The 17,084-nt window shown below is 43.8% G+C and overlaps 1 protein-coding gene across 1 annotated transcript in view; it reads left to right on the forward strand.

Annotated features, from left to right (window-relative positions):
- Nucleotides 1-17,084, forward strand: part of LOC139782443 (uncharacterized) — a gene marked incomplete at its 5' end in the record, with an annotated part of 70,246 nt that overhangs the window by 40,927 nt on the left and 12,235 nt on the right. The window contains 34 exon segments of the mRNA XM_071721474.1: nucleotides 49-363; nucleotides 680-1,009; nucleotides 1,105-1,413; nucleotides 1,490-2,188; nucleotides 2,287-2,610; nucleotides 3,342-3,653; nucleotides 3,767-4,093; nucleotides 4,211-4,516; nucleotides 4,645-4,953; nucleotides 5,056-5,373; nucleotides 5,639-5,965; nucleotides 6,067-6,387; nucleotides 6,686-7,015; nucleotides 7,152-7,454; nucleotides 7,556-7,861; nucleotides 7,948-8,265; nucleotides 8,705-9,037; nucleotides 9,289-9,591; nucleotides 9,731-10,066; nucleotides 10,419-10,724; nucleotides 10,870-11,172; nucleotides 11,249-11,566; nucleotides 11,788-12,111; nucleotides 12,222-12,533; nucleotides 12,674-13,006; nucleotides 13,092-13,388; nucleotides 13,472-13,780; nucleotides 13,862-14,179; nucleotides 14,301-14,627; nucleotides 15,050-15,355; nucleotides 15,443-15,766; nucleotides 15,846-16,151; nucleotides 16,240-16,539; nucleotides 16,745-17,068. Of these exon segments, the coding sequence (XP_071577575.1) occupies nucleotides 49-363; nucleotides 680-1,009; nucleotides 1,105-1,413; nucleotides 1,490-2,188; nucleotides 2,287-2,610; nucleotides 3,342-3,653; nucleotides 3,767-4,093; nucleotides 4,211-4,516; nucleotides 4,645-4,953; nucleotides 5,056-5,373; nucleotides 5,639-5,965; nucleotides 6,067-6,387; nucleotides 6,686-7,015; nucleotides 7,152-7,454; nucleotides 7,556-7,861; nucleotides 7,948-8,265; nucleotides 8,705-9,037; nucleotides 9,289-9,591; nucleotides 9,731-10,066; nucleotides 10,419-10,724; nucleotides 10,870-11,172; nucleotides 11,249-11,566; nucleotides 11,788-12,111; nucleotides 12,222-12,533; nucleotides 12,674-13,006; nucleotides 13,092-13,388; nucleotides 13,472-13,780; nucleotides 13,862-14,179; nucleotides 14,301-14,627; nucleotides 15,050-15,355; nucleotides 15,443-15,766; nucleotides 15,846-16,151; nucleotides 16,240-16,539; nucleotides 16,745-17,068 (11,133 nt within the window).

The raw sequence follows: 17,084 nt of genomic DNA on the forward strand, positions 1-17,084 counted from the left end.
CTGTTCTGAGGACAATTACGTGACTTTAAATATCAAACTTTCTTGCAGCGGTTGTAGCAGATAATGTCAATCCTTGTCAACCATCCCCTTGCGGACCGTATAGTCAATGCAGAGCAAGCAACGGCCAAGCTGTTTGCTCTTGCCTGCCTACATATATCGGCGCACCGCCCGGTTGTAGACCCGAATGCACAGTTAGCACGGATTGCGCGACGAATCGCGCTTGTGAGAATAACAAGTGTGTCGATCCTTGCCCCAACTCGTGCGGTCAGGGCACAACGTGTAGAGTCGTGAATCATAGTCCAATATGCATGTGCAAACCTGGATTTAGCGGTGATCCATTCGTACGCTGCTTATTCGTACCACGTAAGCGGAACAAATCTTATATACATTCAAACTTTTGCTCTAGTTTGTTAATTTTTTATATTAAAAAAAAATGTCAATATTTTCCCATCTTTTTTCTAGATAACTTTGCATTAAAATATTTCTTTGTTTCTATTCAAAACTTTTATTATACGACATAGCAAAATTATATCCTTGGAAACGTTAAAATTTTATATAGAACATTATAGAGAATATTCTATATCTTTGGTTAAAAAATAGTTATATTATCAATTTTTATTTTAAAAGTATTTTTTAATAGTTCTATTTAGAAATTTAGAGATTTTGCTTTAAATTTTAGCTACACCGAGTTACTTACCGAGCCTGCCCTCGGATCCTTGCATACCCTCTCCGTGCGGACCTAACTCACAATGCCGCAATATCAATGGTTACCCATCTTGTTCCTGTATGATTAATTACGTTAGTACACCGCCAAATTGTCGTCCCGAATGCGTTATTCCTGCCGACTGTCCGAGCAATCAGGCTTGCATTCGCGAAAGATGCCAAGACCCGTGTCCAGGTTCTTGCGGCCTGAATGCCGATTGTACTGTTCACAACCACATTCCAATCTGTAGATGTATAGAAAGTTATACCGGCGATCCGTTTATCGGTTGTCAACCTGTGCCAATCTGTAAGTTATATATCGAAATCTCCTTAATTTTTTGCAACAATGTGTTTTACAATGTATTGATAACTTGCTTTAAACTGACAATTGTAATGACGTAGACAACGAGCCAACGCAGCCAACTGATCCATGCAGTAGATCACCTTGTGGACCAAACGCTCAATGCAACAATGGCATTTGTATTTGTTTATCTGAATACTTTGGCGACCCATACGTTGGCTGTCGACCAGAATGCGTACTCAGTACAGACTGCTCAACCGACAGGGCTTGTATACGAAACAAATGTGTCGACCCTTGTCCAGGTACTTGTGGACAAAATAGTTTATGCAACGTGATAAATCACACACCAATGTGCAGTTGTCCCCCCGGTACCGTTGGAAACGCGTTTATTTCCTGCGATATAATGAGAGGTACGATATCAAGAGCGAGAAACCTAATCCATGTGTTCGAGAATGTGCTAATTGGTATTTGCCCTGTCGTACGTAGTTCCGCTCGTAACAAGACCGTGCAGCCCGAATCCCTGCGGTCCAAACAGCATATGTCGAGAATTAAATGGACAAGCTGTGTGCACTTGTGCGCCAGAATTCCTTGGATCGCCGCCTCTTTGCCGACCCGAATGTACTATTAGTTCGGACTGTCGGCCGAATGAAGCTTGCGCTAATCAGAAATGTAGAGATCCTTGTCCCGGTACGTGCGGCATCCAAGCAAGATGCGTAGTCGTCAATCACAACCCTGTCTGCTCGTGCCCCGAGCGCTATACAGGCGATCCGTTCATCCGATGCGATGTTATGAGTAAGACAATCTTAATTCGAAGTATATCGCGTAAGCCCCGACCACCAGACTAAGATCGAAACATGTTATCCTGTTTAGAACCAGTAGCACCCGTAGTGATAAACCCTTGTCAGCCTTCACCCTGTGGTCCGTACGCTCAGTGCCAGGTCGTTAACGATTTGCCATCCTGCTCGTGCCTACCCGAATACAGAGGCTCGCCCCCGTATTGTCGACCCGAATGTATTTCCAATCCCGAGTGTCCCAGCCATCAAAGTTGTGTGCGGCAAAAGTGCAGGGACCCCTGCCCAGGTCTATGCGGAGAGAATGCCGAGTGCCATGTGGTACAACACGTGCCTCATTGCGTCTGTTCCTATGGTCTCACCGGTGATCCGTACACGCGCTGCTCCGCGATACGTAAGGGATATAAAACCCTTTTATATAAAACTACGAGACCAACCGGCCTTACGTTTATGCGACGTTGCTTAATCCGTTTGCCCTTTACATTGTTTTAGCACGCCCAACAGAACTGGAACCAGAACCGTCGCCCTGCGCAATCTTCGAATGCGGCGCGAATGCGATATGTAGAGAGCGAGACGGTGTCGCAATTTGTCAGTGTGTCACTAGCTATGTCGGCAATCCGTACTTAGCATGCCGACCCGAATGCGTCATTAATCCCGACTGTCCATCCAATTTGATGTGCGTGAGAAACAAGTGCGCTAATCCCTGCGCCGGCATGTGCGGCCGAAATGCTGAATGTTCGGTTGTCAATCATCAACCGATGTGCACATGTCTCCCCGGATATACCGGAGATCCCTTCATTACTTGTTCTGTAGATAGTAAGTGTCCTTAATCAAACAGTCTAATGTTTTGCGGAAATATTTTACGATAAAAATAACACAATTTTTATTTTTACGAAAAAAAACATTAGAAATATTGAGTTCACAAAAGATATTGCCTTATATATTGCATTTCTTTTTCTCGATTTTTAGATGAGTCTTAATAGTTGCTTTCCATTTACATCAAAACTCAGATAATTCTCACTTGTGATGTCATTCTGTCTTTATTACTCATTAATTGCCAAAAAGGATAAAACGACGTCACAAGTGAGAATTATCTCAATTATCTGAGTTTTGATGTAAATGGAAAGCACCTATTTTAAGTATATTAAAAATTGTGATGAGACATTTCACACGATGCTCACATTCTCTTATTTTCAAAGTTTTTATTTTATTAGAAAGAAAATTTGAAATAAAAGATTAAAATAATTTTTTAAACTATTTTAATTAATATTCAAAGTCTATATTTTTCAAAAAGAAGATACATTTTTTACATTTTAGATTCCTATGTATAAACTGATATAATTCGAATATATATATATATATTAGTGCATATATAAATTATTCCAAAAAAGACAAGGATATTTAATATGAGGCACAGTTATACTTTTTGATAATTTTAAAACGATTAAAAAATAATATTGCTTTTAGAAACAATTTTTTTAAAAATTGTTATGGATGTTTTTATACTTATCTACGTGAATTCTACTAATGCATTAAATTTTTCCCAGAAATAATCTCAGACGAGAACGTTTGTGCCCCATCACCCTGTGGACCCAACAGCAAATGCAAAGAAGTGTCAGGACAGGCTGTCTGTTCATGCCTCCCGACGTACGTTGGAACCCCACCTGCATGTAGACCTGAATGTGTCGCTAGCTCAGAGTGTTCCCCGCAATTAGTGTGCAAGGACTACAAATGCGTGAACCCCTGCCCAAGCCCATGTGGACTCAATACCAATTGCGTGGTCGTTAATCACAGCCCCATCTGCAGTTGTATGTCCGGTTACAGCGGAGATCCATTCACCATATGCTCGTTAATTCCACGTAAGACCACCATCGAATGCATGAAGAACTATATTAACCCAATCTCTCAACATATACTGCCCTATGCCCTTTACATATCGTATGACCGTCATCAACCTCCAAATATCTTTCAGCTGTAACACCACCGCTAGTACAGAAAGACCCTTGTGTGCCATCCCCGTGCGGTAGTTTCTCCCAATGCAGGAATATCGGTGGCTCTCCCGCGTGTACCTGCCTGGAGAATTACATGGGTCAGCCACCTAATTGCAGACCCGAATGTACCATACACTCGGAATGCTCAAGTGATAAAGCCTGCATCAACATGAAGTGTGTGGATCCATGTCCCGGCTCGTGCGGCACCAATGCCCTATGTTCGGTCATTAATCACATTCCCACGTGCAGATGCCCCGAGGGGTACACTGGAAATACGTTTGTCCTTTGCGAGATATTACCAGCAACACGTAAGCGTCACGAGCCATCCAGTAATACCCTAATTCGAAAACGCGTCATTCGAAATCTTTACATGGCTCGAAATATATCTCGAGTTCGTTAATCCCTATACCGATTATATTTTGCAGCGATTCCATCCCCGGTCGAAGATGCCTGCGTCCCATCACCCTGTGGCCCTAACGCACAATGTTTCGATGGTATCTGTACTTGCCTACCGGAGTTCCGAGGAGATCCGAATGTAGGTTGCCGACCGGAATGCGTCCTAAACGCGGATTGTCCCCGCGATAGAGCGTGCATACGTAACAAATGCCTGGACCCATGTCCCGGAGCTTGCGCCGTTAACGCGTTATGCACCGTGATCGGTCACGTTCCCATGTGCAGTTGCCCTGGAAATATGACCGGCAACGCATTCAGCCAATGCACACCTCTACAAGGTATATAGCGTCCCATTATTTCAAGACCGATGCCCCGATTCTCGATGCTATAAAATTATGTGAAGTAACTACACGATCTTTCGTAAATCATTCCCGGGGATTAAATATCTATTATTTTTGTATATTAGACATGCCACCCGCTAATCCATGCGCCCCTTCACCCTGTGGACCGAACAGCGAATGCCGCGTTATAAATAACCAGGCAGTTTGCTCCTGTATAAGAGGATATATAGGTAGCCCTCCGACCTGCAGACCCGAGTGCATAGTCAGCACGGATTGCCCCCAGAATGAGGCTTGTAGCAACCAGAAGTGTACGAACCCTTGTCCTGGAAGTTGCGGATTAGGCGCATCCTGTCAAGTAGTGAATCATAATCCGATTTGCGTTTGTCCACCCTCTCAAACAGGCGATCCTTTTGTTAGATGTTATTTATCACCACGTAAGTATCGTTTGTTAGGTTTGTATTTATGACCAATATGATCCCAAGGAAATTTTAAGAAAATTCTCGTTTTTTTTTGTATATCGAACTTTGCCCTTTTAGCACAAGTACCTGTGTTACCCCCTACGCCATGCCAGCCAAACCCGTGCGGCCCCAACTCGCAATGCCAACCGCGCGGCGATGAGTCTCTGTGCACGTGTTTACCCGATTTCATCGGCAGTCCGCCTAACTGCAGAGCGGAGTGCGTCAGTAACAGCGAATGTTTCAATCATTTAGCCTGTATTAACAAGAAATGTCAGGATCCGTGCGTTGGCTCCTGCGGTGCAAACGCTAATTGTCACGTTGTCAGTCACACCCCGATGTGTTCTTGCGTGAACGGTTACACCGGTGATCCATTCACGCAATGCATCTTGAGAGAACGTAAGTACCGTTCAGGAACTAAAACTGATATAATTTCGGTGATCTGCTGAATGTTCGATGCTATAGATATAGAAAAGTGGATCTCACGGCAAAATTGTTGCGATACTATCGCGAATAAACGTAGAGATCCTTCCTGTATCTATTTCGTTGAAATAAAAAAAATCACCGTAATTATACTGATTTTGATATCTGATTTATACTATACAGGGGTATTCATATCTTTCCTTTGATCATAAACCCTATGTTCACTGATGTCATCTTTTAGCCACACCGTTGCCGCCTGCACCTGTTGATCCTTGCACTCCCTCCCCTTGCGGCTCCAATGCAGTGTGCAAGGAATTCAACGGTGCCGGTTCGTGTACGTGCTTGCCGAATTACACCGGCAATCCGTACGAAGGATGCAGGCCGGAGTGTACCCTAAATTCGGACTGCCCCGCCAATCTAGCTTGTATAAATACGAAATGTAGAGACCCGTGCCCGGGATCGTGCGGGCGCAATGCGTTATGTCAGGTGGTTAATCATTTACCGGTATGCAACTGTTATCCTAGATACACCGGCGACGCCTTTTCATATTGCGCTCCGGTAGAAATAGGTACGATTACACTGAGTCTAATACGTATATCGTTCCTCGTAATTGTTCGATTAATAGCGAAATGCAATCGTGATTGATTTGTGAAACAATGCAATTTTTAGAAGGAGATAGTGTCGTCAGTAATCCTTGCCAACCATCACCATGTGGACCCAACAGTTTATGTCGTGTTGTGGATAACACGAGCGTCTGCACTTGCTTACCCGACTTCCAGTGGGTGGCCAGCCCACCAAACTGTCGCCCTGAGTGCACTGTTAGTGCCGAATGCGCTTTTAATCTGGCGTGCATCTCGCATAAATGTAGCAATCCTTGTCGTGCATTGTGCGGTTCTAACGCGAGATGCGAAACAATCAATCATAATCCCATATGTTCGTGCCCATCTGGTTTTACTGGCGATCCATTCGTTGCCTGCTTCCAAATGCCACGTAAGAATTATTGAAAATCGAAAATCTCGTAAATTGAAATCGTAAAGTGAAATAAGTCAATCATTAAGAAAACGGAGAAATATTTTCTTAAATTCCGAATATATTCTCGTCGGAAAAATTTTTTCTTGCCTTGCGTGTTTCTTTTGTTTTGAAATAAAGTAAATTTTTTAAATATTAGTCATTTTTTCTTATATTAGATTAAATATCTCATCTACTTTATTTTGATTAGAAAAATCGTATTTAAACGTTAAAGATATTCAAGGAAAAACGCATAACAGACACATTTGTATGTCCATAGCTAAAGATGAAGAACTTCGTCCACTTGTAAATCCTTGCGCACCTTCACCCTGCGGACCTTATTCGGAATGCCGTGACATTAACGGCCAAGCATCATGCGCTTGTTTGTCAACATATATAGGAACACCACCCAATTGTAGGCCCGAATGTTCAGTTAATCCAGAATGCCCGACTAATCAGGCGTGTATTCAGAGAAAGTGTCGAAATCCTTGCGATGGAGTATGTGGAGTAGGAGCAATTTGTAATGTTATTCGTCATACACCTACATGTTCTTGTCCCAATGGGTTCACTGGGGATCCATTTATAGTGTGTAGACCAATTCCCGAGGAAGGTAAGACAGTCACAAGAATATTTGTGATGCCATTTATAGAAATAGATGTAAGAATTATATCTCTTTATGATATTTAGAAAATATCTCACTTAAACTCAACTTTATTGTAAACTGAATGCTAAAATTCGTTCTTCAGATACAGCACCTAAACCAACGGATCCATGCTTAAATTGCGGCGCGAATACGCAATGCTTTAACGGTGTATGCAGTTGCCTTCCCGAATATCAAGGGAATCCAAACTTTGGATGCCGTCCAGAATGTATCTTAAATTCGGATTGTCCGAGAGACCGGGCTTGCATTAAGAACAAATGTCGAGATCCGTGCGGTCTCGGAATCTGCGGTGTCAATGCCTTGTGTTCTGTCGTAAATCACGTACCAGTCTGCACTTGCGCGCAGGGAATGTCTGGAAATGCGTTCATGCAATGTTCTCCAATAGATGGTACTCATTCGAGCGATCAATTTTAAATTATGTCATGAATGATCGGTATTGTAATCATTCCCTCCTGTAATTATATTTATATTTTTTTAACATTTAAATAGACACGATACCAAAAGATCCATGTAACCCGACACCCTGTGGACCGAACAGTCAGTGTCGAAGGATAAGGGATCAAGCTGTCTGCTCGTGTCTCCCTGGATACTTGGACGCACCACCTAATTGCCGAGCCGAATGCATTATTAGTTCCGACTGTCTCGCCAATATGGCTTGCAATAATCAAAAATGCATAAACCCCTGCCCCGGAACGTGCGGCATCAGAGCCCAATGTACCGTAGTTAATCACAATCCGATTTGTTCTTGTCTCTCCGAGTTGACCGGCGACCCCTTCACTCAGTGTGTCCCAAGACGTGAGTAATTTAAAAGCAGTAATTAACCAGCCGCATTAGATGTATTTATCGTCAAGAAGATAATGTACTCTTTATTTTTCCAACAGCGATAGAACCTCCAACGCCCGTTAATCCTTGCGTTCCGTCCCCGTGTGGACTTAACAGCAAATGCGAAGTTGCAAACAACGCATATTCATGCTCTTGCTTGCCAGAGTTTGTTGGCGATCCGCCGAATTGTAGACCCGAATGCGTTAGCAATAGCGAGTGTCCCACGCAGCTAGCGTGCATCAATCAGAAGTGTCGCGATCCATGTCCGGGCTCCTGTGGTATTAATTCTGATTGCCGAGTAATAAGTCACACCACTATGTGCGTTTGCCTTGTCGGATTCGAAGGAGATCCGTTTGTATTATGCAACCCCAAACAAAGTAAGTGCAGTAATCGTGTGGTAGTGTCTAGAGTACCTTAGAATCACAGGATGCATTTCTAATTGCCGACGTTATGACAAATTTTTAATTTTGAACATTAAATGACGATTAAATTAAATTCTTGTGTTAAGATCAAGCTTAGTTGAAATTAAGTAAAAAATAAGATACATATCATTATCTATATTTGTACTGTCATTTATATTTATATATATTATTTTATTACAATATTTTATATACATAATTTATTTATTATTATTATTGTTATTTATTACATTTTTAATGTTTGTGATTTAAAATCAACATTTCGTTGACAATTAATATTTTACTAAGATTTTATTTTATTCTGTGATTGAAAATATGCTTGTTACATTGATGATGATTTGCCAGACTGATTGATATTGTTTTAAGAACAGAAAGTGAATCTAATATCTTTTTGTAGACGATGTTATAAGTGCTGTAAAACCAACACCTTGTATTCCATCGCCGTGCGGTTTTAATGCGGTGTGCCGCGAATTGAATGGTATCGGTTCTTGCACATGTCTACGAGATTACACAGGCAATCCATACGATGGCTGTCGACCCGAGTGCACGATAAATTCCGATTGCACCGCGGATCGGGCGTGCGTCGGATCGAAATGTCAGAATCCTTGTCCAGGTTTCTGCGGGTATAATGCGATTTGCCAAGTAGTAAATCACGCGCCGTTGTGCACATGTCAACCTGGATACAGCGGCAACCCGTTCGTCTCTTGTAACAGAATTGTGCAAGATACGAGTAAGTTCAAATTCTTAAGGAACGTGCATTCTAATCCGACAATTAATCCGCGATTTATTGGAACTTCTAAAATGTTTGAATTATTAAAAATTAATTGCAATGTGCAGTAGTATCTGTAGAGTAATATCTGTAGTAAATTTTATAAACGTATCAACCATTATTTTGCACGACTGTTACATTTATTTTTCGACCATTTAGAATTCTGAATTCTTGTAACTTTGCGAAATTAAACTTAAAATCTTCTTTTTTAGCGTTAGAACGTGATCCATGCAGTTCTTCTCCCTGTGGACTTAATAGTCAGTGCCGCGAATTAAACGGTCAAGCGGTATGCTCTTGTTTACCTACATTTATCGGAACTCCGCCGAGCTGTCGCGCGGAATGCACTGTCAGCTCCGACTGTCCCGTAAATCGTGCGTGCAAGAACCGTAAATGCGTTGATCCATGCCCCGGGATCTGTGGTATCAACGCGAGATGTGAAGTAATTAATCATAGCCCGATTTGCAGTTGTAATCAAGGTTTTACCGGCGATCCCTTTGTAACGTGCTTCCAAACGCGTAAGTACGCTGCAATATACAAATTGCTTTAACGCGTTGTTACATAACTGCTCTATATGATTTGATCTGAATTAAAGCGTGCGTTTCTTCAAAGCGCGTGGCGTAAACATAATATTAAATAGAAATTATTCGTTTGCAGAAATAGACAAAGACACACCTCAGATGCCAGAAAATCCGTGCGTTCCATCCCCCTGTGGTCCATTTGCCACTTGTCGCGATAGCGGCTACGCGGGCGTGCCGACGTGCACGTGTCTGGAAAACTACATTGGTAGCCCTCCGAACTGCCGACCAGAATGTACCGTAGATTCTGAGTGCAGCAGTAATCAAGCTTGCTTGAGACAAAAATGCAGAGACCCATGCCTGGGCTCGTGTGGTATCGGTGCCCAATGCCTCGTGGTTAATCACATGGCCGTCTGTCTCTGTCCAAAGGGTTACACCGGGGATGCGTTTGCCAATTGCTTCCCGGAACCTCCTCGTAAGCATTTATCCTCATTGTTTTATAATACATCATCCATACAATCGATAGGAGAAAATGAGGAATCATGAATGCAAGTTTCCCAAGTTAACTCTTTAATAAGAGTTTCTAAGTAAATTATAAATATTTATAATTTGAGCCCTGATAAAAACTAATGTTGGTTATAAATTTATCACGATGATTCAATATGATTGGATATTTCCATGCTTTTACTGAATGACAGTGATTATTACAAAAAAATGATACATTATAATGTTTTAAAATACAATACGAAACTGAAGTCATTGTATTCTGTATCATAAGCCCTTTCAAAGCAGAGATGTTCATTTAAGATGGACAATGATATTTGCAGCTGCACCTGTACCACAAGATCCTTGTAATCCATCCCCGTGCGGAGCCAATGCGATATGTCGCGACGGCGTCTGTACCTGTCTGGCTGAGTATCGAGGTGATCCTTATACTGCGTGTCGACCCGAATGCGTACAAAATCCGGACTGTCCATTAGACAAGGCGTGCGTTCGTAATAAGTGCTTCGACCCGTGCATTGGAGTTTGCGGGCAAAACGCAAAGTGCACAGTCATAAATCACACTCCAATGTGCGCTTGCCCAGACGGAATGTCTGGCAATGCGTTTGCGGCGTGTTATCCGGTCATTCAAGGTAAAATTTATTGACAATGTGTTATTTGCACACTAGAAACAGTTATTGGAGATTCCTATGCAAGAGCTATTTTGTCACAAAGTAATTTTATCTGCTCAAAGATATCTTAGAAAGAAAACAATTTCGTCAATAATTACTTTTGCAGATGTTGTTGAGAACCCATGTAATCCGTCGCCCTGCGGCCCGAACAGTCGATGCCAGAGCTTCAATAATCAAGCAGTATGTACGTGTATACCTGGATTCATAGGAAATCCGCCAGTCTGCCGACCCGAGTGCATAGTTAATACCGATTGCGCATTGAATGAGGCTTGCATCAACATGAAATGCGGCAATCCTTGTCTGGGTGCGTGCGGTATATCCGCTCGTTGCCAAGTGTTAAATCATAATCCAATCTGTACCTGTCCTCCTGTGTTCACCGGCGATCCGTTTATACGTTGCGTACCAAGACGTAGGTTTCTCTGACTATAAACGCCAGTAGACGCGCGTGTCGGGCATGTAACAATTTGTATATTTTTATCTTAAAGCGGAGGATGTTCCAAGACCGATAAACCCGTGCCAACCGTCGCCTTGCGGTCCTAACTCTCAGTGCCAAGTCATCAATGATACACCGTCGTGCTCTTGCATGGCAGAGTTCATTGGAACGCCACCGAACTGTAAACCGGAGTGTATTAGTAACAGCGAATGTCCGAGCCAAATGGCGTGTATTAATCGCAAATGTAGAGACCCGTGTCCTGGATCTTGTCATCTTCTGGCTAATTGCTACGTCGTTAATCATGTGCCCACCTGCACGTGTCGCACCGGTTACACAGGCGATCCATTTGTTCAATGCACGATCATGCCCAGTAAGTTTGTAGACTTGACTTATGAGTGTCTTTTTATTACATGAACATCTCGTTAATTGAAACAGCCATTGTTCACTGCTATCAATAGCTCTTGTTAATGTTATATTTCAATTATTATAGTAATATCACGGCAGTGGAATTTAATCGATAGAGTTTCTATTGATTGAGAACGTATGTGTTAATCCGGAATTGACGGATAGGATAAAGCTATGTTCTTTTAGGCGAACCACCGGCACCGAGACAACCTTGTCAACCATCGCCTTGTGGGACAAATGCCGTATGTAGAGAACAAAACGGCGTTGGTTCTTGTACATGCTTGCCTGAATACATTGGAAATCCCTACGAAGGATGCCGCCCCGAATGTACCATTTCGTCAGACTGCCCCGCGCATTTAGCTTGCATCGGATCAAAATGTCAGAATCCATGCCTCGGTTCATGCGGCACCAATACCAATTGCCAAGTTGTCAACAATGTCCCCGTTTGCACTTGTATCCCTGGTTACACCGGCAACCCGTATATAAACTGCGTTTATCAGACTCTCAGCAGTAAGTAACGTTAAATGAGCGTAAGAGAGAGAAATTAAATAGAGTACAAACCAAGACAAGTAATAGAAAATTGCATAATAAGTGGCGCTTTAAATACAATATATTTATAGTTCCCGATGTGAAGCGTGAACCATGCAAGCCTTCCCCTTGTGGCCCCAACAGTCAATGCGCCGATAATAACGGTCAAGCTGTCTGCTCCTGCTTGCCCCAGTTTATCGGAACTCCGCCAAATTGTAGACCGGAATGCTTAGTAAATTCGGAGTGCGGATCGAACCGAGCATGTGTGAATCAAAAATGTGTAGATCCGTGCATCGGCACCTGTGGTCGCGATGCTCAATGCAAGGTCATACATCACAGCCCAATTTGTGTCTGCGCAAGCGGCTTTACGGGCGATCCGTTCATCTATTGCTTTGCAGCGCCAAGTATGTTTTTTAGAACATGATATCTTATAAAAATTTTAAATTAAAAAATTTAAAATTCGTCGAAATTAATTGATTGACATTATCAGTTTCTGATTTAATTTTTTATGTGTATGAAGAATATCAGTATTACCTTTCCGTAGTTCCGAAACCAGAAGACCAATATCCGAAGGACCCCTGCTTTACCTCACCTTGTGGCCCCAACGCCTTATGCAGAGCCATTGGTGGCGCACCAGCGTGCAGCTGCATGCAGAATTACATAGGTGTTCCACCTAATTGTCGACCCGAGTGTTCGATAAATTCGGATTGTCCCGCTAATAGAGCTTGCATCAGAGAAAAATGTAGAGATCCTTGTCCAGGATCATGTGGCCTCTTGGCGCGTTGTTCGGTGATTAATCATACGCCATCCTGTGTATGTCCTGAAGGATATACCGGTGATCCTTTCGTCAGTTGCAACGTCTTACCTCAGATACCTCGTAAGAACTTGAGTTCCCGTTATGTTATTATCGTAGCAATATGTATTATTCTAAGGCGCTGCAATTTGACCTGTGCATATTTCAGTACCTCCCCCCGACCGATGCAACCCGTCACCGTGCGGTCAGAACGCTCAATGCAACAACGGAGTTTGCACATGCATACCCGAATACTTTGGAGACCCGTATGCCGGCTGTCGACCGGAATGTGTGATTAACACCGATTGTCCCCGCGATAGGGCATGCATGCTCCATAAATGTCGTGATCCGTGCGTCGGGACATGCGGCGTTAACGCGGAATGCATCGTTGTTAATCACTTGCCTATGTGCAGCTGTCCAAGAAATATGACCGGTAGCGCATTTGTTTCGTGTACACCTCTTCAAGGTTCGTATGACTCTTGAGTGCGAAAGTATTCGCTTCGAGAATATTTCCCGATATATAAACGCGGAATAATTATCATTAAATAGATTCGATCATCGTGGAACAACCATGCAGTCCATCCCCATGTGGTCCGAATAGCCACTGTCGTGCGTCAAATGGCCAGGCGATTTGCGCGTGCATCGCCGGATTTAGAGGCGCCCCACCATCCTGTAGACCGGAATGTCTCATAAGCACCGATTGCGCTCGCAACAGAGCCTGCAGCAATCAAAAGTGCATCGATCCGTGCCTCGGTGCATGTGGATTAACCGCGCAATGTACCGTCGTGAATCACAATCCCATATGCAGCTGCCCGCCTTTGTACACGGGAGATCCATTCGTTCAATGCGTTCGGCAACGTAAGGATTTCACGCACATAATTGGAGATTTAAATATTATATTATGCCAAGAAACAAGCGTAACCACCTTGTAAATTGCAGCGGAAGAACCACAGCCACCGATAGATCCCTGTCAACCTTCACCTTGTGGCCCGAACGCGATATGTCGAATCCTCAATGGCGCCCCATCGTGCTCGTGCTCGCCTCAGTTTATCGGCACTCCGCCCAGATGTAGACCGGAATGTATCAGTAACAGCGAATGCCCCAGTCAGCAAGCTTGCATTAATCAGAAATGCCGTGATCCTTGTCCGGGATCGTGCGGTAGGAATGCTGAATGTAGAACTGTCAGTCATACCCCGATGTGCGTTTGTGCCGGTGACTTTACCGGTGATCCATTCATCCAGTGTAATCCCCGGCCGAGTAAGTTTCGAAGAAATGTAGCAATGATCGCGGAACATATGTTTAATTTTTTATCGTAAATTGCGTTGAATGCACATCCTTGACAGTCATTGTTGAACAATCTATGAACCCTCTATTCTAGTCGACACACCGCTTGTTCCACTAAATCCGTGCCAACCGTCGCCATGTGGTGCGAATGCTATGTGCCGTGAAATTTCTGGCTCGGCCTCCTGCACTTGCCTATCCGATTTTTACGGAAATCCGTACGAGGGTTGTAGACCTGAGTGCGTAATTAACTCCGACTGTACCTCCAATCGAGCTTGCATAAGGAATAGATGTCAAGACCCATGCCCAGGAACATGTGGTGTCAATGCGATTTGCGAAGTCATCAATCACATACCGGCATGCAGCTGTCAACTGAGATATACCGGAGACCCATTCAGATACTGCGAGCTCATGCAAGATACTCGTAAGTGGATTCAAGCACCTGTCCGTCATTATTAAGGTAGTTCTCTGGTCCTTGTACTAGAGAAAATCGATTTTCTCTGGATTTTCTTGAAACTGTGAATATACGTTAATTTAGGCGTGCTTTATGCATGGTATAAACTTCAGTACCTCTTGCGGTATAAAAATCGAGATACTGAGCCTCCAAAGTTTCAATTTTTACCAAAATTTAGTAAAAGTTGAAACTTTGAGGCTCAGTATCTTGATTTTTTTATACCGCAAGAGGTACTGAAGTTTATACCACGCATAAAGCACACCTAAATTAACGTATATTCACAGTTTCAAGAAAATCTAGAGAAAATCGATTTTCTCTAGTACAAGGACCGGAGAACTACCTTAATTGTTTATGGAAACGCGTCATCTCACCTTTTGATCGATCTTGTATAGCTCCTGTAGGCGACCCTTGTCAGCCATCACCGTGCGGTCCGAATAGTCGATGCCTCAATGTAAACGGAAAGGCCAGCTGTTCGTGTCTCCCCACCTACCAAGGAACTCCTCCCAACTGCAGACCTGAGTGTATCGTTAGCACAGAATGCCCTATGAATCGCGCGTGTGTCAATCAGAAATGCGTTGATCCGTGTCCAGGTGTATGTGGTATCAACGCAAAGTGCGACGCCCTGTCCCACAGCCCATTCTGCAGTTGCGGACCCGGTCAGATTGGAGATCCCTTCGTCAAGTGTTTCGACATGCCCTGTAAGTCCCGGAAGAAGTCCATCGCGAGAATATCGCGTCGCTGAAAGCGGTTCTACGTACGGAAATTGTTATTCAATTTTATTCCAGTAATGCCTACACCAACGCTACAAGTAAATCCCTGCGTCCCATCGTCCTGCGGCCCGTTCTCCACGTGTCAAGACAGAGGTGGCTATCCGTCTTGCACGTGCATGCCCAATTACATTGGCTCGCCACCTTACTGCCGCGCCGAATGTACAATCAACTCTGATTGCACCAGCAATAAAGCCTGCATCAGAGAAAAATGCGGAGACCCCTGTCCTGGATCCTGCGGTTTTAATGCCTTGTGCACTGTAATCAACCATACCCCGGCTTGCACGTGTCTTGATGGATACACGGGTGATCCCTTCAACAATTGTTACCTGGCGCCCATGCGTAAGAACTTTCGTTTTTTTTTTTACATAAACTAATAATACAATCATCGTTAAACTCACACTTGCATCTTTCGATACAGAAATTCCTACAGTAACGTCAGACCCATGTAACCCGTCGCCATGCGGGCTCAATGCCGAGTGTCGTAACGGAATCTGCACTTGCGTACCTGAATATCGTGGCGATCCGTATCGAGAATGTCGGCCGGAGTGCGTGCAGAATTCCGACTGTCCATTTAATAGAGCTTGCGCGAATAACAAGTGCGTGGATCCCTGCATTGGAATTTGCGGCCAGAATGCGGAATGCGCGGTTATCAATCATGTATCCACTTGTAGCTGCGTCAAGGATCACGAAGGCGATCCGTTTACCCTCTGTAGACGCGTGCAACGTGAGTCTCCCTTCTATTTGTTTACTTCCCGAGAAAGCCCTGCCATTGGAAAAAAACCCACTAATTTTACCACCTTACATCTCGATAGCACGCGTCAAACCTTGCGAGCCTTCCCCCTGCGGACCCAACAGCGTTTGCCGTGAATTCGGCGATCAAGCCTCCTGTTCTTGCCTACCTGGTTACTTCGGAATCCCGCCAAGCTGCAGACCCGAGTGTCTCGTTAGCACCGATTGCGAACAGAGCAAGGCTTGCGTGAACATGAGATGCCGCAATCCCTGTGAAAATGCTTGCGGCCAGAATGCTCTATGCGTTGTGCGAAATCATAATCCAATTTGCAGGTGCCCCGTTCAGCATTCCGGTGACCCGTTTGTCAACTGTTTCCCCATAAGTAAGTAACCGCCCAGGGTACTCGAAACAACGCAAACACCTAAGAGTCATTATTATAGACGTCTGAAACTTAACGTCTAGATCTATGAGAGGGGTGAGTCTTTTGGACGTCTTTTTTAAATGGCTCTTCGATTGTGTTTGTTGTGTTTGAGATGTCTTTTTCTTAACTTTGAAACAAATAATTAATTTCTTTTTTTCATCGCCAGCAACACCGGACGTAGAACCCATCAAGGACCCGTGTTACCCCTCACCGTGTGGATTGAACTCGCAGTGCGCGGTATCCGCCGATAATACACCCTCCTGCTCCTGTTTGTCCACCTTCATAGGATCTCCACCCAATTGTAGACCCGAATGCCATGTAAACAGCGAATGTCCCACCAATCGAGCATGCATTAAGCAGAAATGTACCGACCCGTGCGTTGGATCGTGCGGATTCAATGCACTATGCCAAGTCACTTTGCACCAAGCTCGATGCACCTGTCCCGAATCATACACTGGAGACCCATTCACAGTTTGCTCTGAGATAATATGTAAGAAAATCCCCGC

Source organism: Temnothorax nylanderi, unplaced genomic scaffold (assembly GCF_030848795.1).
Source record: "Temnothorax nylanderi isolate EJ_2023f unplaced genomic scaffold, tnyl_v1.0 TNYL_tig0413_pilon, whole genome shotgun sequence".
Lineage (NCBI taxonomy): Eukaryota > Metazoa > Arthropoda > Insecta > Hymenoptera > Formicidae > Temnothorax > Temnothorax nylanderi.